General features: G+C 46.3%; 1 protein-coding gene across 1 annotated transcript in view; it reads right to left on the bottom strand.

Annotated features, from left to right (window-relative positions):
• Positions 1-22,958, bottom strand: part of LOC308467658 (steroidogenic factor 1-like) — a gene marked incomplete at its 3' end in the record, with an annotated part of 53,894 nt that overhangs the window by 15,203 nt on the left and 15,733 nt on the right. Inside the window, exon 2 of the mRNA XM_080989383.1 lies at positions 5,144-5,285. Coding sequence (XP_080845509.1) covers positions 5,144-5,285 — 142 coding nt within the window. The remainder of the gene's footprint in view (positions 1-5,143; positions 5,286-22,958) is intronic.

Raw genomic sequence — 22,958 nt, 5'->3', positions numbered from 1 at the left:
AGCCCCTCCCAGAACAAGTCTCTCACTGCCAGGGAGTCCTTTTCCCAGCCCAGCACATTCAGCAATGCAAAAAAGCGAGAATGGTACTGACGCACTGTAGCCTTGCCCTGCCGCAATCCATGCATCTCCTGGCGCGCCACATCAACGTCAACGGTAGATTGGAAGCAAGCGTCCATGGCTTTGATAAATTCGTCAGAGTCCCTGCGGGCAAGACCATCTTCGCGCCACAAATTGCGTAACCAGGTTCTAGCTTCCCCATGCAAATGGGACACAATAAAGCCTACTTTCTCCTCCTCATCTTTGAAGTCTTTTCGAAGCAAATGCAGCGCGTATAGGACGTCTGCTCTGAAATTGGGATAATGCTTCAGGTTCCCATCGAAGTGGGCTACTAAATTGCCCCCCCCCCTCCGTCCGAGACCGATTCCCTCTGATCTGGACCACGGGAACCCCTGTTTGCACGCCTGATCCCACCTGGCTTGCAGATCCTGGCATCGCGCTTCTGCTTCGGCAACTGTCTTCTGAGAGACCCGTACTGCAACGGAGAGTTCAGCGACTGCGTTTTGCAGGGTCGTTATCTGCTCCTCAGTAGTCATGTCTGCCAAACTTCGTGAGCTTTGCAAAAAAAAATTTTTTGCAGTTATTGAGAAGGGACTTACTGTCAGGGCTGCCTCAAGTCTCAGCTCACAAAAGACCAACGCCTTTCTTTTCTTATATACAAAAGTGTTTATTGCAGTTCATTGTTTGCTTCAGATCCGAGGCGCGCAGCCCTACGTCTGTTAGGCTTAGACCGCTGAAGTCCCTTCTGAATCCGTCCCTCCCCTGCACCAGTTTAAGAGGCTTGCGCTGCTCCACCTCTTTCTCTCTTTCCTTTTCCGCAGGGTCTTTCTGCCCGCTGGGGTTTCGCCCCTCCTGGATTCCTCCGACGCGGAATCAGACTGCTCTTGCCCCCTCCTGCGGGCTTTGGGACCTGGCCCCTCCTCCGGGCTCCCTGTACTTCCGCGCGCCTCTACATTTGAACTTGGCGCGCGCCCCCAACCCCTAACTTTCCTTTTGACAGCTACGCTACTCCCTTCACTACTCCCCTCCCCTTCCGGGAGGGTGGCTTGCTCCGACCTTCCTCCTTTCTCTACTGCCGGAGCCGCCTCCCCTGATACACTGGAACCTCCACCCCCTTCGCTGCACTCTGGCGGGGAGGCTGGTCCTGACGCCCAGCTGCCACTTTGGGATCCCCCGCTGGCCCCCTGCTCCTGACACGTCCCCCCTGGGGCTCCCCTGGCCTTGACCACCGGCGCCCCCTTCTGGGAATCCTCTGATTCGCTGGAAAGACTCATGGAATCTCTAGAGTCATTGTCATCCTCTTCCTCGCTGTCCTGGGATTCATCCCCATCGCTCTCCATCTCCTGCCTACCCTGTGCCTCTGTCCCTGAACCCCTGACAGTAGGTTATCAATGGATCTATGGAACCCCTCAAAAAGATATGGGAACTATATATTTGCACACAAATATGGGGATATTTTTTGGGAAGGATGGGAATAAAATTTGGGAATCACAGTTCTTAAAATCTGCTTCCAGATTTCTTTGGGAAAACTCCTTGAAATTATTTCACAGATGGTATTGCACTCCTTTGCAAATGTCAAAAGTATTTCCTTCTTTATCACCTACTAGTTGGAGGGACTGCAATAAACTTTGTACATATTATCATTTACTGTAATTTGGTGCAAGATTTTTGGAATTTATTCTTGACATGAATGATAAATATTGCTAAAGAAACTATTATTCGTTGCCCAAAATTAATGTTACTGAATATTTTTGATGATACAAATGTAAATATATTGTCAAAAGAATTGGTCTTATATATGACCTTGGCAGCATGAATAAGACAGTTTGAGCATATAATGACAACTGTGGCTCAACTGGCTGCCACTTAGTTTTCAGGCCCAATTCAGTGCTGGTTTTGACCTATAAAGCCTTAAGTGGCTCAGGAGCACCACTCCTCAAGGACCGCTTCTATCCATAAGCTCTGAGGCCCTTTTTCATGTGGCCCCTCCACGAGAGATCCAGAGGGCGGCAAGATGAGAAGCGGCCTTTCCTGTGGTGGCTCCCCACTTGTGGGATACTCTCCCCATGGGGGGCTAGCCTGGTGCCATCTCTACATATCTTTAAGTGCCAGGCAAAAACATTCCTCTTCAGCCAGGCCTTTGGCTAATTTTATTATGTTTTTAGATATGCCTTCAGCCACCCAAAGTGGCTGGGGAAACCAAACCAGATGGGTGGGGTATAATTATCATCATCATCTGTGGCCTTTTAAACTGTGGGGGGACATTGTTTTTTAATTGTTACTAAGGGATGTATTTTTTGTGATTTTATATTGTACACTGCCCTGTGATCCTCGGATGAAGGGCAGTCTAGAAATGTAATTAATTAATAAATAAATATTAATAATAATAATTGCAACTCAGTGGAACACAGCCCAAAATGTTACACTGGACACTTTGTGCCACACACTCTGGAATACAGCTTTAATGGAGAGAAGCACACATATCTGAGATTTTGAAGACAAGTAGAACCTCCGGACACTTTATATGATTTGGCATTCCTTTATGACATAGGCAACAGAACCATCATTTTCAAGACAACCCTCATCGCAAGCCTGGCAACTATGCTGTCGAACAGCTTTGGCTGTCAGAAATTTCTTCCTGATGCTGAGTCTGAATGAATCTCCTTTCTTGTCGCTTGAAACCATGGGTTCGGGTCCTAACCTCCAGAGCAGGAGAAAACAAGCATGGTCCATTTTCCATGCGACAGCCCTTTATGTATTTGAAGATGGCTCTCATATGATCTCTCTGTGTGTTTATTTTTATCTTGTTTTTATTATTTGAAACCCCAATTGGTTCCCGGAGACACGTGTCCTTCCAGACCTAGACTACTATGCTGTGGAGCAGCCTCCCGCGGGACCAGCGCCCAGCCTCGCCTCCTCCTGACAGTAAGAGCTGTTCGACAGTGGAATTTGCTGCCAAGGAGTGTGGTGGAGTCTCCTTCTTTGGAGGTCTTTAAGCAGAGGCTTGACAACCATATGTCAGGAGTGCTCTGATGGTGTTTCCTGCTTGGCAGGGGGTTGGACTCGATGGCCCTTGTGGTCTCTTCCAACTCTATGATTCTATGATTCTATGATTCTATGATTCTATGATTCTTTCCACCCCATGGAGGAATTTGCTTTCACTTTATGTCGTTCAAAGCCGCTGCCCATCCTGCTCTCCAGGCTGCCACGCCGCTGCAAGCTACAGGCAGCCCTCAGCTCTCCAAGGCAGGAAGGTCCCCACGAACAAGACAGCAACCCGCAGCGGCAGCGGCAGCGGAAACAGAGCTGGAAAGTCGGGTTTTAAACTGGGAGTACCAGCAAATAGTGTGCATTGAATCGGTACTGCGGCTTTTTAATTGCTAGACTCTAAATGGGAAATATACCAATCTTCAGCTCACTCAGTGGAAACAGAGCTGGAAAGTCGGGTTTTAAAAGCAATATAAAAATAAATGCGGGTTTTTTCAGGACTTCTCCAGCAAAGCGCACCGAGCATCAGGAATTGGGCCTGGGCAATGAGACGTGGGGAGGGACTCCTGTCAGATTTAATTATCGCCCTATTGCTAGCCCTTTCTCAAAGAGTCAGCATTATGACGCAGGTGGGGCGGCGGGCACGAAACGCTCTTTGGACATAAGAGCGTCAGAAGAGGCTGCACAGGCATTTTGCCTCAAGAACATAAGAGGAGCCCAAGCGGGGAGGGGGGGCACCCAGCCCCGCATCCTGTTCTCACAGTGGCCACCCAGATACCCCCATGGGAAACATGCAAGCAGGATCTGAGCACGTCTGAAAGCATTGCTGCCATTGATAGCCTAATCATCCTGCATGAATTCGTCCAATCCTCTTTTAAAGCCTTCCAGGTACTGGGATACTGCCAGGGAGATAAAGTCCATCATGGCCCCCAAGCCGTCTGCCGGACGATCCCTCGACCTCCCGTAGGCACGCAGTATCAGCAATTAGCGACATGAGTTTCTAGAAAATATCTTGCCACATTCCAGAGCTCATGCACACTCTATCAGCAGATAATGCACAGCCAAAGTCGCACTCAGGAGAGCATTATTTACAAGTTTATTCAGCGTTGATCAGAACACAGAAAAACATGACTGCCTGCTTTAGTGTCTCCGACACAGAGAGAGAAACGAAAGCAACAGAAAACATAAACATCCTGTGAACAGGAAATACGCAGACTCTGTGACTCACAGCCCGCTCCCTTTTAAGGTGGAACGGAAATATCCTAACACCAGGTTGGTTACCATCACTGGCTCCTGAGGAACCACAAGAATACTGTCATCATTATCCGACTTTCCCAATGATAACGGCCTTAGGGGGCCTCCACTCAAATGGAACACTGAATTAATAGTAATAAGGATATTGTGGCTTGCAACTAAGCTTGACAGCATACACAGAAAAAGCACTCAGCTCCTTTACATTTTACATGGTCTCACTTCCAAGAGTCCTTGCAGGGTAAGGTCCCTGCCCTTCTTCTAGAGACCCACACGGGACCCATGGAAACCCAGCAGAAGGAGAAGGGGGGATTACTAGGGGACGGGGTGGATAGAGGGGAAAGAGGCTAAAGATATAAAGGAAGCAGATCTAGAAGATCTCAAAAAGTCTCTTTTAAACCACCTGGCACTGTTGTTTGGGTGGACGCTGTGTGTGGAGGCGCGCTCTTTTCAAAAACACATGTCCTGGCCAGGGAAGGTTTTGCCTTCTAGGCAAGAAATGCATGTATACCTATATGTTTTGCTTCCCCGCCCCCTCAGAGGTAGAAAAGCAACGGGGGTTAAGAGGGGGAACGAGGAAGAAAATGGCTGGTAGGAGTCAAGTCACCAGTCCTTCCACCCACTCCCGCCCACGTCAAGTCTCACGTCCCCACATCTTGTTTAGGCTGGAGCAGAAGCCCTCCTGGCCGCGGTTAGCTCAGAGGCAGCAGCATCCAGGACATAGGCTGGATGTCAGGATCCCTCCCCCACCCACTTGGCAGAAGGCACTTTCCCGTCAGCACCTACCTTCTGTGTTGCAAAGACTCACCCCCTCCCGCCCGCCCAAGACTATGCCAACTGGAGTCACCTTCGAGTTTCATGCCCACCACAAGGCACTTCTGGAACCGGCAATAGGGACAGCTCTTGCGTTGTGTCTTGTCGATCTTGCAATTCTGGCTCTCCATACACGTGTAGTGCTTGTTATTCTGCACCGTTCTCTTGAAGAAGCCCTGAGGATAAGAAGAAGAAGAAGAAGAAGAAGAAGAAGAAGAAGAAGAAGAAGAAGAAGAAGAAGAAGAAGAAGAGTAGTAGTAGTAGTAGTTTGGATTTGATATCCCGCTTTATCACAATCTCCTTTTCCCATCCTCCCCCACAACAAACACTCTGTGAGGTGAGTGAGGCTGAGAGACTTCAGAGAAGTGTGACTAGCCCAAGGTCACCCAGCAGCTGCATGTGGAGGAGTGGGAAGCGAACCCGGTTCACCAGATTATGAGTCCACCATTCTTAACATCTTAACACCACATCTTATAATAATAATAATAATAATTTATTATTTGTACCCCGCCCATCTGGCTGCGTTTCCCCAGCCACTCTGGGCGGCTTCCATAGAAACCAAAAATACACTAAAATATCACACATTAAAAACTTCCCTGAACAGGGCTGCCTTAAGATGTCTTCTGAATGTCAGGTAGTTGTTTATCGCTTTGACATCTGATGGGAGGGCGTTCCACAGGGCGGGCGCCACTACCGAGAAGGCCCTCTGCCTGGTTCCCTGTAGCTTTGCTTCTCGCAATGAGGGAACCGCCAGAAGGCCCTCGGCGCTGGACCTCAGCGTCCGGGCAAAACGATGGGGGTGGAGACGCTCCTTCAGGTATACTGGGCCGAGGCCGTTTAGGGCTTTAAAGGTCAACACCAGCACTTTGAATTGTGCTCGGAAAGGTACCGGGAGCCAATGTAGGTCTTTCAAGACCGGTGTTATGTGGTCTCGGCGGCCGCCCCCAGTCACCAGTTTAGCTGCCGCATTCTGGATTAGTTGTAGTTTCCGAGTCACCTTCAAAGGTAGCCCCACATAGAGCGCATTGCAGTAGTCCAAGCGGGAGATAACTAGAGCATGCACCACTGTGGCGAGACAGTCCGTGGGCAGGTAGGGTCTCAGCCTGCGTACCAGGTGGAGTTGGTAGACAGCTGCCCTGGATACAGAATTGACCTGCGCCTCCATGGACAGCTGTGAGTCCAAAATGACTCCCAGGCTGCGCACCTGGTACTTCAGGGGCACAGTTACCCTATTCAGGACCAGCGAGTCCTCCACACCAGCCCGCCCCCTGTCCCCCAAAAACAGTACTTCTGTCTTGTCAGGATTCAACTTCAATCCATTAGCCGCCATCCATCCTCCAACTGCCTCCAGGCACTCACACAGGGCCTTCACTGGTTCTGATTTGAAAGAGGTAGAGCTGGGTATCATCTGCATATTGATGGACACCCAGTCCAAACCCCCTGATGATCTCTCCCAGCAGCTTCATATAGATGTTAAAAAGCATGGGGGAGAGGACGGAACCCTGAGGCACCCCACAAGTGAGAGCCCAGGGGTCTGAACACTCATCCCCCACCACCACTTTCTGAACACGGCCCAGGAGGAAGGAACGAAACCACTGTGCCCCCAGCTCCCAGCCCCTCTAGACGGTCCAGAAGGATGTTATGGTCGATTGTATCAAAGGCCGCTGAGAGATCCAGCAGAACTAGGAAACAACTCTCACCTTTGTCCCTAGCTCGCCGGAGATCATCAACCAGCGCGACCAAGGCAGTTTCAGTCCCATGATGAGGCCTGAATCCCGATTGGAAGGGATCCAAACGGTCCGCATCCTCCAGGCGTGCCTGGAGTTGTTCAGCAACCACGCACTCAATCACCTTGCCCAAGAATGGAAGATTTGAGACTGGGCAATAGTTGGCCATACTGGCCGGGTCTAAAGATGGTTTTTTAAGAAGCGGTTTAATGACCGCCTCTTTCAGCGGATCTGGGAATGTTCCCTCACAGAGGGAAGCATTCACCACCCCGCAGAGCCCATCGCCCAGCCCTTCCCGGCTTGCTTTTATTAGCCAGGATGGGCAAGGATCAAGGAGACAGGTGGTTGGTTTCACGCCTCCAAGCAGCCTGTCCACATCCTGGGGGGTAACGGATTGAAATTGATTCCATGCAACTTGACCAGACAGGGCTCTAGCACTCTCCTGCCCCAGCCCTGCTCCCACGGTGGTGTCTAGCTCCTTCCGAATATGAGTGATTTTATCTGCAAAAAACTTTGCAAAATCGTTGCAGGAGATCTTGGGGTCTTTACATGGCCCCGGTGGTAAAGGTGGTTCCATTAAATTGCGGACCACCTGAAAGAGTCTCCTGCTACTATTTTCTGCAGATGCAATAGAGGCGGTGAAGAAAGTCTTCGCCGTCGCTATCGCCACTTGGTAGGCTCGACGTTGAGCTCTAACCTGTGTCCGGTCAGATTCGGAGTGAGTTTTCTGCCACCGACGCTCTAGCCATCTCAGCGATTGTTTCATCACCCTCAGCTCCGAAGAAAACCACGGGGCTGTCCGGGCTCCATGCAATCAGAGAGGGAGCTTCAGAGCCAGACAGTCGATAGCCCTGGTTAACCCCGCATTCCAGCGGACCACCAGGGAATCAGCTGAAAGGCCATCAACATGGGATAAAGCATCCCCTACCACTCTCTGGAAGCCAGTTGGATCCATTAAGTGGTGGGGACGGACCATCCGAATTGGTCCCACCTCCCTGCAGAGGGGAAGGGTTGCGGAGAAGTCCAGTTGCACCAGGAAGTGATCTGACCATAGCACTTCTTTTGTTGCACTTTTACTTAGTGTCAGATCACCCACGTCACTAGAGGTGAACACCAGGTTTAAGGCATGTCCATGACTATGGGTTGGGCCAAACTTATTCAGGGACAGCCCCATGGAGGCCATGCTTTCCTCGAAGTCCCAAGCGGCCCCTTGTAAGGTCGTGTCGGCATGGATGTTAAAATCCCCTAGGACAACCAAACTAGGTGTCTCCAGGAGAACATCCGCCACGACCTGAAGCAGCTCGGACAGGGAATCCTTGGTGCAGCGGGGAGGTCGGTACACCAAAAGGAATCCTGTACTTCCCCTATTGCCCAACTTCCAGAACATGCACTCAGAGAACTGGGTCTTCCCAGTAGGACGCCTGATGCAAGCTAATGACTTCCTAAATATCACTGCAACCCCCCTCCCCGCCCACATGACCTGGGTTGCTGTGCGTAAGAGAAACCTGGTGGGCAAGCAGCAGCTAGGACAGGCCCATCTGCTTCCTCCAACCAGGTCTGTCACACATGCCAGGTCAAATCCTCCATCCACAATCAGGTTGTGGATGGCAGTGGTTTTATTCATCATTGACCTGGCATTACACAGCAACACCTTCAGGTCATGTGGGTTTCCCCTGTTGATTCCAGTATTCATCCGGTCAAGGCCAGACCCGGAGGCAGGGATAGTCCTCAAACAACGACTAAACCTGCCTCCTCGGTAATGACATGGTCTGGTCTTAGCGTAACTCCGCCTCCTGCCCATGATCACTGAGATCGGATGTCCCAGTGCTTCCCCCCCGTGGAACTTGTCCCAGCCATCGTGTTGGCTGGGGCCCCACTCCCAGGCAGCCCTGATCCCGCCCCTTAAAAACAAAACACAAACTATACAGAACCAATAAAACAACAAAAACAGAACAATTATACTAAAATTAATCCCCAACCAAATATCCATCCCACTCACCCACCCCCAACAAAGGAAAAAAGGAAAAAAATAAAAATTTAAATTGCCACCGACTGCTTGAGGACATTTTAAAACACATTAACCACTTGGAACAGGGAAGCAATGGCAGAGCACTTCCCACACTTCCCCAAAAGTTTGTTCCGATGAAGGGCCTGGGCCACCCCCCCTGGGCCAGTTGGAAAAAGCCTTGGAAGGGAGCAGGCCCTGCAGTCCTCCCCACAGCCAATGGTCCAAGGCCTCACCGCAGCAGGAGTCCCTTTATAGCTGGGAGAGTGAGGGCCTGGGCCAGTTGGAAAGGGCCCTGGAAGGGAGCAGGCCCTGCAGTCTTCACCACAGCCGATGATCTTAATAAAATGTGCGGGGAAAGTGTGAGAAGTTCAAGGAGTCTGGAAGTGCGAAGAATTCCCCAGAAACAGGGATGACAGGTGGGTCCCACACTCCTTGCCTTGAAGACCCCACCCTGCCCAAAGCAGCTATCACTTGGGAGGAGAATTCAAAAATGCTCTCCGAGTATGCCCAGTGGAACTCTTTATGGGATCACCTCTCCTGGTATGCCCCGCAGAGATCCTTAAGGTCCATGAATCACTGGTCAACAACAAATTTGTTGTCTGCATTTTTTCAGATGATTTAGGACGAATCTGATGCGCTGAATCCAAAAATCACATTGGTTTTGCTCAATCAGGTTAAGTTTTTGAGCTATGGCCACATGCCGTTTTTTTGCGTTTTTGTTCACATATACGCTTGTGTGGAGCATTTTAGAAGAAGTTGGTGGGGGTAAAATGCCATGTCGAATAATTGTTTTGATTGGAAATGATTATTTTAATGACAAGAAGTATTCAGGTCCGATAGTTCTGGGTGATTATGTCGAAAAGGGATCAGTTTGAAGTCATAAAACCTCGAAATCTTCCATAAATTGGTGCGGCAAAGCATAAAGTTGGGGAATCAAAACTAAGTTAATGGGGCAGCCGCCCCACGAAGTGTATAGGAAACTCCACCCGCGCATGCGCCAACTTATGACTAATTTGTACCTATTTTTGTTTGGAATTCCCATGGTTTGGAGGGAGCCGACAAACCATGTCACTGACTGCTACTTCTGCGCTGTTGATGTGACTGGGATCAACAGAAAGAACTGGAGCAGCCTCAAGTATCCTGATCTTCAATCAGCACGTTGTCCTGTAGCTTATTGTGATGAAATTCCAGTGCCTATCTTCGGAGAACTTCCTGACATTAGTGACGAAGATGCCTCCAGTGTTGAAGGACATGAAGAAGAAGAAGTGGTTCTTGAAGATGATGCTCCACATCCATTTTCCCAAAAGGAGTTGAATGATCTAGTTCGCGACCTCAGCTTGTCAAAGGACTCTGCTGAACTGTTGGCATCCAGATTGAAGGGAAAAAAACTCCTCTCTGACAGTGCTCGCATCAGCTTCTTCCGCAACAGGCATCAAGAGTACCTCCGTTTTTTCTCAGAAGAGAAGGACTTGGTGTACTGTGCAGATATTGCGCAGCTTCTGCTTAAGCTTGGAGTGCCACAGTACGGACCCAAAGATTGGAGACTGTTCATTGACAGTAGCAAGCGATCACTGAAATGTGTTCTGCTACACAATGGCAACCAGTTTGCCTCTATACCCCTGGCTCACTAGAGTACACTGAAGGGGAACTATGAAGCGGTGAAGTATGTGCTGGAGAAAATTGGTTATGATCAGCATAAGTGGTTTATTTGTGTTGACCTGAAGATGGTGAACTTTTTGTTGGGACAACAGTCTGGCTTCACCAAGTACCTGTTAGGATAGATTTATTGCTTTACTCTTGTCGTCCAGCACACTTCCCCCTGCGTGCCTCTGCAGGTCGTAAAGCAATTAGCAGAATTGCACAGCGTCCGTGTCGGAAGGGCAGTAAAAGACGTCCCACACGTTTCTTCTTTCCTAGTAGCACTTTATTTGCTCAAAAGTAGCATATTTACAGTTCATAGACACCATCTGAATCAAGTTGCATTTTGCGTCTCTCTCTCAGCTTGCAGCTGCGGAACTAAGCTGCTTTCACTTTTCACTCAGCTCACAGCATTCCAAGCTGTTTTCGTCACGTCCTGGCTTACTTCCCTTGTAAGCGCCTCCTCTCAGCCTCGAGACACAGAAGGTTAACCCTTCACTACACCCAACACCCCCTCTTGTCTCGCGCCTGAGGGGAGAATCGACCCTTGGTCGTCCCAAACCCAGACCTTCACAAAACTCCCCATGTCTTTGGAAGGTGAGTGGTTTCGTGAACCCATCAGCTAGGTTCTTGGCAGAGGGACAGTACTTCAGCGCAACTAATCCCTCCTGAACACTTTGGCACTCATTCCGAAAGCGAATGTCTAGGTGTTTCGTTCTGGCCTTGAACTGACCTGACTCTGCCAAACGCAGGCATGGTTGGTTGTCCTCGAAAACACGTATCGGCAGACAATCCACTTCGCAGAGTTCCTGCACCAAACAAGCATAGAACTCTACTTCTCTGCACATCTCTGAAAGAGCACTAAACTCAGCCTCAGTGGATGAGAGCGCTATCAGACTTTGCTTCTTGGACCTCCATCCAACTACTGAGTTCCCAAACTTCACCACTAGGCCAGACACAGACTTGCGATCCTCAAGATTAGCCCAATCCGAGTCCACAAAGCAAGTCAGTTTCACTTCTCCTTGTGCTGGCAACCTAAGACAAAAATCTTTGGTCTCCTGCAAATACCTCAGAACTCTCTTGATGCCACTCCAGGCTTGCACACTAGGGTTTGATGCCTCCCTGCTGAGCAGATTGGCAGCAAACGCTATATCAGGTCTGCTCCATTGGGACAAGTACAACAAACTCCCTAGAGCTGACTGAAACACTTCAGTGTTTTCGAACGCAGCGCGTTCTACTTGCTGGCTGTCCTTCACAAAACTAGTCTCCATAGGACTTCTCACTCCTGCACAATCACTCATCCTCATTTTCTGAAGCAACTGCTCAATTTTACCTCTCTGGCTGAGCAAAAAACTTCCATCCTGTGCACGCTCAACATTGACACCTAGATAGGTTTTGACAGCACCAAGCTGTTTAAGCTTGAATCGTTTACCTAGCTCTTTGGCAAACTTCTCCGCCTGTTCATCTGTTTCTGAGACGAAAAGCACGTCATCAACCCAAATCAGCACCAGTTCCTGTGAGTCTCCTGATCCTCTCAAATAAAAGCAACTATCAGCAACACTTCTCCTGAAACCTAGCTTCTCCAAAGCTTCATTCAGGCACATGTTCCAGTTTCTAGCAGATTGACGTAATCCATAGATGGATTTGTGCAATCTCCACACAACATCCTGCTTTGAGTTCTCAAACCCCGGAGGAGGAATCATGTACAGCTCCTCCTGGAGATCTGAGTTAAGGTAGGCAACATCCACATCAAAGTGGTTTACCTTCCAGCCTCTCTGTGGCGCACAAGCTAAAAGCGTTCTCAGAGTCTCCGCTCGTGACGTTGGCGAATACACCTCCGTGAAGTGTATTCCCTTCCTCTGAGTAAATCCTCGAGCAACTAACCTGGCTTTATACTGCGGCTCTCCAGCGTCAGTGGGTTTCAAGCGGTAAACCCACCTGGAACTCACAGCCTGCTTCCCCGGTGGCAACTCTGTGAGTGAGAACACACCTAGATCTTTCATGGACTTCATCTCTTTGTCCATTGCCCTGTGCCACTTGCCTGCTTCTTCCTCAGATAAACTCTGAATATCCTCGAAGGATTCAGGTTCACATCTTGCAGAACCTACCCAGACGCCTGAAGCGTCGTACCGATCAGGAGGCCTCTTTGTCCTCGCTGATCTTCTCAGTGTGACTCCTGGTGACCCTGCTGCTTCACTGGGTCCAGCTAAATCATCCTCAACTTCAGTGTCTTCCCCCTCTGACCTGCTGCGCCTCTTGGGCCTTACAGCTGGTCCAGCAGGTGAAGAAGGCTCACTCTTTGGCTCAAACTTGACACTTGCCTGAGGAGGTGTTCTAGGTTCCCCCCTCTGAGGGATCCTGAGCTGTCCCTGCCTTGGACTCTGTCCCTCTGGACCGTGGTCCCCAGCAACAAGTTCCTCCTCCTCCTCGTCTGAGTCATAGAACTGCTGTGGAATCACGTCTGGATTAGCGTGCAGATGTTTCCAACCAGCTTGCTCACAGAACTCAGCGCTATTGCTGATAACCAACCTCGACTGGTCTCCACTTGGGTATGCAAACCTCCAGGCCTTTGAGCCAGGCTCATACCCTACAAAGATCATCCTTTTAGATCTTGGCTCACCTTTCTTGCGTAGAGCCTTTGGAATAAGCACCCAAGCCTCACAACCAAACACACGAAGGTAGTGCACCTTGGGCTTCTCTCCATGAAGTAAGAAATACGGTGTATTTCCTACACTAGAGTTGTACACTCTGTTCTCGGTATGGACCACATAGTGCCAGGCCTGAGACCAATATTTCTGGGGTAGCCCTGCGTCCCACAGGATCGCAGACACAGCTTCCTGCACCGTCCTGTTTTTTCTCTCTGCGACCCCATTCTGTTGCGGAGAGTAAGGAGCGGTCAGTCTGTGGCTAATCCCCTTCTCCCTAAAGAAATCCTGTAAAGCAGAACCAGTGAATTCAGCACCTCTGTCACTTTGAAAACCACGAACTTTGGTGGAAAAGGTTACCTCAACTGCGGTGATCCAATCTCTGATCATTTTAGCCGCCTCCCCTTTCGTTTTCAGAGAGAAGGTCCAAGCAGACCTCGAAAAATCATCAATCAAAAGCAAAAAATACTTCGAACCTCCCAGTGACTCAACAGACATGGGTCCACACAAATCTGCATGAATTAATTCAAAGGGTTCTGTGGTCTGCCTCTCTGACTTTGGATATGAGCATGTCACAACTTTCGCCTGTTTACATGCATTGCAATCTAGAAATTTGTCACAAACATTAAATTTGCACCCTTGTGTCAGCTCTGGTGCTTTCTGGAGAAATTTCCAATTTAAATGAGCGAAGCGTCTGTGCCAAATATGTAAACAACCATTGTGGGGCGCTACATTCACACATTGGCCCTTCGCATCTTCGGTGTCATCCTCTCCTGTGGAAAAAGGCACATTAACAGCAAACAAATTATCTTTAGACTGCACTGTGTACACGTGTTTCCCATCCTTGGAAAATTCACATTTGTCACCTGCAAAAGAAATTTGAAAATTATCAATCAATAGATCATGCACACTTAACAAACAGTTAGTTAAACCGGGCACTGCATAAGCTTTGACTTCATGCTTAAGAAAAGGACAGAAGAACAGTCCTGATTCCGTTAGCCTTTTTCTGCTCCCATCTGCAAACTTAACAAACTTCTCAGTTTTTACTGTCCTGCAATTCCTCAAAAGATCAGGAGATGGCACTTGCGAATTTGAGGCACCAGAGTCTATTATTATAGTGAGAAAGTCTTGTTGTTTACATTCCTGGGTCGCCAGGGCAACAATCTCCTCACTACCCCCCTCCTTGGGGCTTCTGCAGATGTCCTCTCTGGTTGTCACGGCAACAGACTCCCCCCGGCAGGAAGACTTGCCCACGACCTTCACAGCTTCCGTAGATGCAACTCTCTCAGTTGCCATGGAGACTGGACTTGTCTCGGCGTTCCCACACAACTCTGAAGCGCTTATCTCTACTTGCTGCAGGTGGCTGACCTTGAAGCCTCTAGCCCTTTTCAGCTTCCCAGGCTCCGACTCACGACGTAAACAACTCTTGGCAGCTTTTGGAGAAAGAGGCGTCTCTGAGCTTTCACTGCTCACTGCCCCCCCCCCACTGCTCACGGGGTCTCCAGGACGTTTTTCTGCACCCCCTCTGATGGGTAAAGGGCTCCCAACACTTGGCCCCTGTCCAGGCTTCTCACACAGACACGTTGCAGCATCCACACAGCTCCCAGGCTCAGCAAAAGCACAAGCAGCATTTCTAGCAACAACAGCAACAGCAACAGTCCCTTCGCCCCCCTGTGGGGGCTCACAGCTCCGCCCAGCTGTGTATCGGCACTCAAGAATGTGGCCGGCGCCATCTTGCCTCTCCCTTTCAGATGCAGCCACTTCTCGGCCCTTGCTTCCCACTCCAGCTCCACAAGCTTCTTGGAGTGCTAGCCAAGCGGCCTCTGGCCTTCTTGCACCCAGGACAACAGGCACCAGATGAGCATCCACACTTTCTGCCAAAAAAGCAAGCACACGCTTCTCCACTTCACTTTCCTCTGCAGCCCTTTCAGCCTCTGCTTTCCCAGCTGCATTCTGTGTGGGGTGAATTACATTCCACAGCTGCTCCCCAACCAGCAAAAGCTCCACTTGAAAGCTCCACTGCAGCCAATTTTGGCTAGTCAGTCTCTGACATGGCAGTTTAAGCTCAAAGCCATGCTCACAGGGCTGAGCCATTGCCCCCTTCTGTTGACTTTTCCCAAAAGTACTCACTCAGCCAAACTGGGAACTCCGGACGTCATGGCTCTTGGCTACCAGCCCTCTCCGATCTGCCTCTTTGAAGTCTCCGGCAGTCGATCAAACTGACGACCAGCAGATAAACCTTCAAAGCCCTTCGTCACACGCTTCACTTTGACCCATAACCATGTTAGGATAGATTTATTGCTTTACTCTTGTCGTCCAGCACACTTCCCCCTGCGTGCCTCTGCAGGTCGTAAAGCAATTAGCAGAATTGCACAGCGTCCGTGTCGGAAGGGCAGTAAAAGACGTCCCACACGTTTCTTCTTTCCTAGTGGCACTTTATTTGCTCAAAAGTAGCATATTTACAGTTCATAGACACCATCTGAATCAAGTTGCATTTTGCGTCTCTCTCTCAGCTTGCAGCTGCGGAACTAAGCTGCTTTCACTTTTCACTCAGCTCACAGCATTCCAAGCTGTTTTCGTCACGTCCTGGCTTACTTCCCTTGTAAGCGCCTCCTCTCAGCCTCGAGACACAGAAGGTTAACCCTTCACTACACCCAACAGTACCCATGTTTTCTGTGCATGTGGGATAGTAAGGACCATGCTCAGCATTACACGAAGAAGGACTGGCCTGTGCGGGAGGAATTGGTGCCTTGCAGAAAAAGGAACGTCATCAACGACCCTCTGGTGGACAGAGACAGAATACTCTTCCCACCGCTGCACATCAAGCTCGGCTTAATCAAGCAGTTCACCAAGGCTCTGGACAAGGATGGTGACTGCTTCACTTACTTGTGCCAGGTTTTTCCAGGATTGACCATGGAGAAGTTGAAAGCTGGCATCTTTTACGGTCCTCAGATCTGTCAGCTCATCAGAGATCCAGAGTTCGGAAACTCAATGAACGAAGTGGAACTGGAAGCGTGGAAGACATTTGTTCTGGTAGTGAAGAACTTTCTTGGCAACAATAAGGCCAGAAACTACGCAGAACTTGTCAACAACATGCTGACTGCTTTCAGAAACCTGGGCTGCAACATGAGCGTCAAGATGCACTACCTATTTTCACATATGGACCGGTTTCCTGAGAACCTGGGTTCAATGAGTGACAAGCAGGGGGAGAGATTCCATCAGGACATGAAAGAGATGGAGACCAGGTCTCAGGGTCGCTGGGACGCAGTCATGATGGCTGACTACTGTTGGACTCTGAAGAGAGACCTCCCTGCCGCTGAGCATTCCAGGAGTTCCAAGAAAGGGAAGTTCAAGCCCTGAAGTATAAAAAATGGTGAAGCAACATGCAATTTACGTGTACTTACCTTTATCGATGTTTCTATCAGGTAATCAATATATGTTGTTGGAAAAACATTTTTGGTCAGGGCGCAGCCTGACCCCCTCCGCTGGCAATCTGCACAGAATTTTGCTTAATGGTTGCCATCAATTTGATTTTAATTAATTTTTATAATGAAAGGTTTTTAGAATGTTGGATTATTTTGATTGTTGTTAGCCGCCCTGAGCCCAGCTTCGGCTGGGGAGGGCGGGGTATAAATAAAATTTATTATTATTATTATTATTATTATTATTATTGTTATTTTCTCTTAAAAACATATTTAGGATGATATGTGTTGACAAAAATCAGCTGATAATGCCACAAAAATGTAATCAATTTTGTCACAAGATCTGATTTTTTTCAAATCAACATAGCACAAAAACCTGACCTGATGGAGAGAAACGGATGCCATTTCCTGATTCAGCAGTGCAAAAATACCCTAAATCAATTGTAGAAATCTAGACAACATTCAAAAAGTAAAAAATTGTTGCCCGGTGTCATAGTTTAGGGGTCCTGGGCCCTAAGGAAGTCAGATTATCCTCCACCAGGGCCAGGGCCTTCTCAGTGATGGCTCCGACCTGGTGGAATGTTCTGTCCCATGAGACCAGGGCCCTGCAGGATTTAATTCCTTCCGCAGGGCCTGTAAGACAGAGCTATTCCACCTGGCTTTCAATTTGAACATAGCCTAATCTTTTAGTCCCCTTCCTTCCCTCCCCCTCCCCTTTTTATGAAGATTAGCTGCTCTGGGATCCCACAGCTCATTCTCCCCTGGTCTCCTCGCTGGCCCTAATAGGACTAACTCAGCCAGCTAGCCCTGGTGATCATCTAATGTTTGTTGGATGGATTTTCCCCCTCAATTGATTTTTGAATTCTGAATTTATTGTTATTCACGTTTTATACTGTATTTTAAGCTGTTTTTTGTTGCCTCAATTAAGTGTTTTAAATTTGTTGTTAGCCGCCCTGAGCCCGGTTTTCTGAACCGGGAAGGGTGGAGTATAAATAAAAAAATATTATTATTATTATAACTCTCACTTTAGTACAGTAAATATGCCAGACCTTCCAGAGCAGAGCCTATGATTCTGAGGAACTCACGGTGAACCCTACACAGATGAAGCTCGGGTGCAGGAGGGAGAAGACTGTACCACCTGAGGCCCTTTTTCGTTTGCCCCCTCCACTGGAGACCCGGAGAGCTGCAGTAGGAGAACGGGCCTTTTCAGTGGTGGCTCCCCGCTTGCTGAATGCTCTCCCCAGGGAGGCTCGGCTGTCGCCTCCAATACATATCTGTGGCGCCTGGCGAAAATGTTTTACTTCAGCCAGGCATTCAGCCAATTAACATTCTGTGTCCTTTTGGGACTTCCAGTTTATCCGCGGACATTGTGGAAGCGTGAAAAACCTCTCCGAGGTTTTTTGAGTGGCGTGGGGGCTTCGGGGGTGGCGCAAGGGCACTGTGCACCCCCAAACCTCAAGGGGAAGATGCTTGGGGGACAGGGGCACCCAGCGGCGTTATAGCTGCTCTCCTGTTTTCTCGGGTGGTTTTTTTTTAAAGCCCGGGAGCAGGTCGGAGCGGCAGATGCAAAAGGGAAGCACCCCCACCCCCACGCTGCGCTGTCTTTAGCTTCTATTGAAAGCGGTAAACTTCCAAAAAATAATTGGACTGAATCTAGAGCGTTTACTGGATGTTTTCATCCTGGAAAATTTGAAAGAGAACCTGGAGAAGATTCGGATGCTGTGGGATATAAATAGGGAGTCCATTCCAGCAGTGGAGAGAAAATGGCGCAGAGATAAAAAGTTGCAAGAAAAAAGAAGGAAGTGAAGGTTCCTGCTGAGTGAGTATAAAAGTGAAAGTCCTCTGCAACAATGTGCCGAGGCAAAGGATTAATTTGAAACAAAGGAATGAAAGAAGAGTCATATAGAGACTTTGTATTTCCTTTTTGGAGGGTGTATACGAGGGAGAGAGACTGCTCAAGAGGGAAAAGAATTAAAGTTTTAAAAGACTTAAGAAAATAGATTTAATTAAAGAGACAATTTAAGGTGGCAAAGAAGGCTTGAATCTAAGAATATTATCGACTATATCATGCCATCTGTTTTTGCAACTTATTTATGCTTACAGTGGTACATGCTACAAACATTTACTCCCCTTTTAATTTATATTTTACATCTATCTTAACAAAAGAAGAAGAAGAAGGGGGGGGGAGAAGCCCCCCATCTGATGTCTCCCTTTTTCTTACTTTCTTTTACTTTCTCCACAAGGATTAAGGATTAAGCCAACAAGAGGCTAAGAAAACTAAAAATAAATAAAATAAGAATCTAAATTTTGGCTTTTTATATTGTACTTGGACATAATCTGCTACGCTTTAATGGATTAAGCCAGCAAGTGGCTAAGAAGAGGGAAAATTAGAACTTGGAATTTAGTTTTTGGAACTGGGGAATTTTGGAATTTGGACTTGAAGTAGTGGCAAGTACGGAGATTTGAAACCACAAGGCTTGTTTTTTTCTTTTTTGGTTCTGTTTTGGTTTTTGTCGTGATGGATTAGGCCTGCAAGTGGCTGAAGGATATTGAGAAACTGAGTTAAGAAAGATAAGAAGATTAGAAGAACAGAAGAGGAGAACCCCCAAATAAAATTATAATTAAGATAATTTAACTGAATTCCCGAAGTATCTTAAGTCCCCCTTAATGTTATCAAATTTATTAATTTGATTGATTGTTAACGGCGCTTTAAACCCCTGAGATATTTAATGTAAATTGGTAACTAAGAGATAAAAGTGCATAGTCATTGAGGAAGGAAAAGACTGTGGGGGGGTCATCTAGAGGTATAATGTATTTTTGCAGGTTTAAAGTATATATGCACATAAAAATTAGATTGTATTGCCAACGAATAATTTGGTTATATATATATATTTAAGGTGCCAGATTGCGGAAGGTATCCACCCTAGGGGTCAAAATTGGGTATTACAGTATTAGAATTTTTATTATTATTATTATTATTTGATTGTATACAGAAGTATTGAAATTTATTTGTAACGTCAGGGGAAAATGGGAAAAAGATTGGGGGGACCCCAGGAGAAAGGATAATTTCTAGACAAGAAGAAATTAAAGATTTGGACATTTTGTGGTTGAAGATAAAGGAAGAGTTCAAACAAAATGAACAACATATGGAGAAAAAGTTAGGAGAGGTACAGGAAATATTGGATAAGAAAATAGAAGGGGTGATGGGGGAACTTTCAAACAAAATTAAAGATCTGACAGTCAGATCGAAGACAATTGAAGAATCAACCAAAAGAATTCAAAAAGAAGTGAAGGAAAATAAGAGAGCGACGGAGAAGATGAAAGAGGAAATAGGAGATCTGAATAAAACCCAGGAGCAGGTCTGGGACAGTTTAGCTATGTTGGAGATGAGACAGAAACAACTGAATCTGAAATTTAGAAGAGTAGGTGAAGAAGTGAATAAAAATATAAAAATCAAAATGATTAAGGAATTGGCAAAATGGACGGACATGAAAGAAGAAGAGGTTGAATATACAATGGAAAATGCATTTAGAATAAAAGTAAGATCTTTAAAGGCTAAATCAAAAAAACTACCAGGAGATTGCCTAATGATATTTAATTCACTAGACATGAGAAACGCAATACTGAAAATGAGCTACCAAAAAACTGGTAATTGATGGTGGGCCTATTATCATCTTTAAAGAAATTCCCACTAGATTTTTACGCAAGAGAGATGGTTATAAGCAATTGGTAAGCTTGTTGAAAAGAAATGGAGTACAACATAGGTGGGAATTTCCAGAAGGGATTTCTTTTTATTATAAAGACAAAAGATTTAGGCTGACTGATATTCAAGATAAAAAAATCCTTCCAGTAGCACCTTTAAGACCAACTAAGTTAGTTCTTGGTATGAGCTTTCGTGTGCAAGCACACTTCTTCAGATACTTCAGATGGTATCTGAAGAAGTGTGCTTGCACACGAAAGCTCATACCAAGAACTAACTTAGTTGGTCTTAAAGGTGCTACTGGAAGGATTTTTTTATTTTGACTATGGCAGACCAACACGGCTACCTATCTGTAACTGATATTCAAGAAGTGAGGAAATTTATAAGGCGATATGAGAGAGAGTTAGGAAAGATAGAAGGAGACGGACCTGCGTACAAACCTGGAGGAAAGGAGATTGACTTAGAAGAAAGAAAGAAGAAGGAGAAGGAGAGAGAGAGGGAGGAAGAGGGGAAAGAGGAAGGGGAAGAAGAGGAAATAGAGGAAGAGGAAGAGGAGGAAGAGGAAGAAGGGGAGAATCTTAGGGACAAAACCACTCAAATTTGAATTTAACTTTAATTACAGTTGATTTAAATATATAAAAATGACTCTGAAATTAATAACATGGAATGTGAATGGATTAAACGAGAAATCTAAGAGAAATAAAGTTGAGAATGTTTTGAGGGGAAAAAATCTGGATGTAATTTGTTTACAAGAAACCCACGTAGCTAAAAAACATAAACATATTTTGAAAAATAAAAGGTTAGGCTTGGAATTTATTAATTCAGACATGAACAAGAAAAGAGGGGTGGTGTTATATGTCAAAGAGAAATGGGAACCTAAATTAATTTGTAAAGATGAAGAAGGGAGAGTAATGGGGGTACAAATTAATTAGCAAGGCGAAAAAATCAACGTGGTTCCAATATATGCTCCAAACACAAATAAAGTAGAATTTTATAGGAAGTTAGAAGAAAGTCTGATAAAATTGGCTGATCAGAAGATAATACTAATGGGAGATTGTAATGGGGTGGTGACACCAGAATTGGGCAGACTAATGAAGAAGAAAAAAGTTAAACAAGGTAAATTACCAAGGACATTTTTCAATCTTGTGGAAAATTTAGACTTAATAGATGTTTGGAGACTGAAACATCCAACCACAAAGCAATTTACTTTTTTTCGGAGCCACGTCAAAGTTCGGGAAGGATAGACCTAATTGTTAGGATATTTCCGTTCCACCTTAAACAGGGAGCAGGCTGTTGTTTGAGTCACAGTCTGCGTACTTCCGGCTCACAGGAAGTTTCTCTTTTGTATATAGCTTTTGTTCTCTCTCTGTGTCTCGACACGCAGACAGGCAGTCATGTTTTTCTTTGTTCTGTCCAACGCTGAATAAAATTGTAAATAATGCTCTCCTGAGTGCATCTTTCGTTGTGCGAACTCTGCAAAGGGCATGCACCAGTCCTTGGAATGTGGAAAGATGTTTCTGAGGCTTGTGTCACTAATTGACTGATACTGCGTTTCTACGGGAGGTTGATGGATCGTCCGGAGACGGTGTGGGGGCATGATGGCCTTTGTCTCCCTGGCAGTATCCCAACACTAATAAGGGTTTCAAGGGACTTAACTCCAAGAATATCGAAATGTGAAATATTGCCACGAACACTATCAGATCACAACTCTATAATTGTAGAGGTAAAAAGTAATGAGCAAAGCCCATACAGATGGAGGATGAATGAAAATCTTTTTGAAAATCCAGAAGTGACGGGAAAAGCCAAGGAGACTTTGAAAGAATACCTCAAATGGAATTTAAATAAAGAAACAAATCTGGACATTGTTTGGGATGCAAGCAAAGCTGTCATGAGAGGTTACCTGATCCAACAAAATAATTACAGGAGGAGGTTAAGAGAAAAGAAAAAAAAAGAAATTCTGGCTCACTTGGAAGAGTGTGAAAAGAAATTAACAATAAAACCCAAAGATGAACAGAACAAGCAAGTAATTAAAATGTTACAAACCCAATTTTCAATATTAGTAAATCAAGAAGTGGAATGGAAAATTAAACTAATGAGACAGAAATTTTTTGAATCAGCCAACAAAACAGGGAAACTTCTCACTTGGCAATTACGAAAAAGACAAAAACAGAGTGTTATAAATAAATTAAAAGTAGGAGAACATCATATAGAAGACCCGAAGGAAATAAAGAAAACCTTCCAGGAATTTTATGAAGAATTATATAAGAAAGATAATGAAGAAATAAGTAAAATAGGAAAGTACTTAGAAGATTACAAAGGGAAACAAATAACAGAGGAAGAAAGAGAGCAATTAAGTAAACCAATAACAACAGAAGAGATTCAGAATGCGATAAAAAAGACGAAAATAGGTAAAGCTCCAGGCCCAGATGGACTCTCTGCTAAATATAAAATCTTGATTAAACAAATAACCCCCATACTTTGTGAAGTCATGAATAATATCCTTCAAGGAGGGAACATCCCAAACACATGGAAGGAAGCATACATAACTCTGATCCCTAAACCAGAAACTGATAGACTAAACATCAAAAACTACAGGCCTATTTCATTGTTAAACAATGATTATAACATTTTTACAGAAATACTGGCAAACAGATGGAAAAGAAGTTTGAAGGATCTGATTCATAAGGATCAAGCTGGGTTTCTCCCTGA

Source organism: Podarcis pityusensis (assembly GCF_964106645.2).
Source record: "Podarcis pityusensis genome assembly, chromosome: W".
Classification (NCBI taxonomy): Eukaryota; Metazoa; Chordata; class Lepidosauria; order Squamata; family Lacertidae; genus Podarcis; species Podarcis pityusensis.
This window is presented reverse-complemented; position numbering and strand designations above follow the sequence as displayed.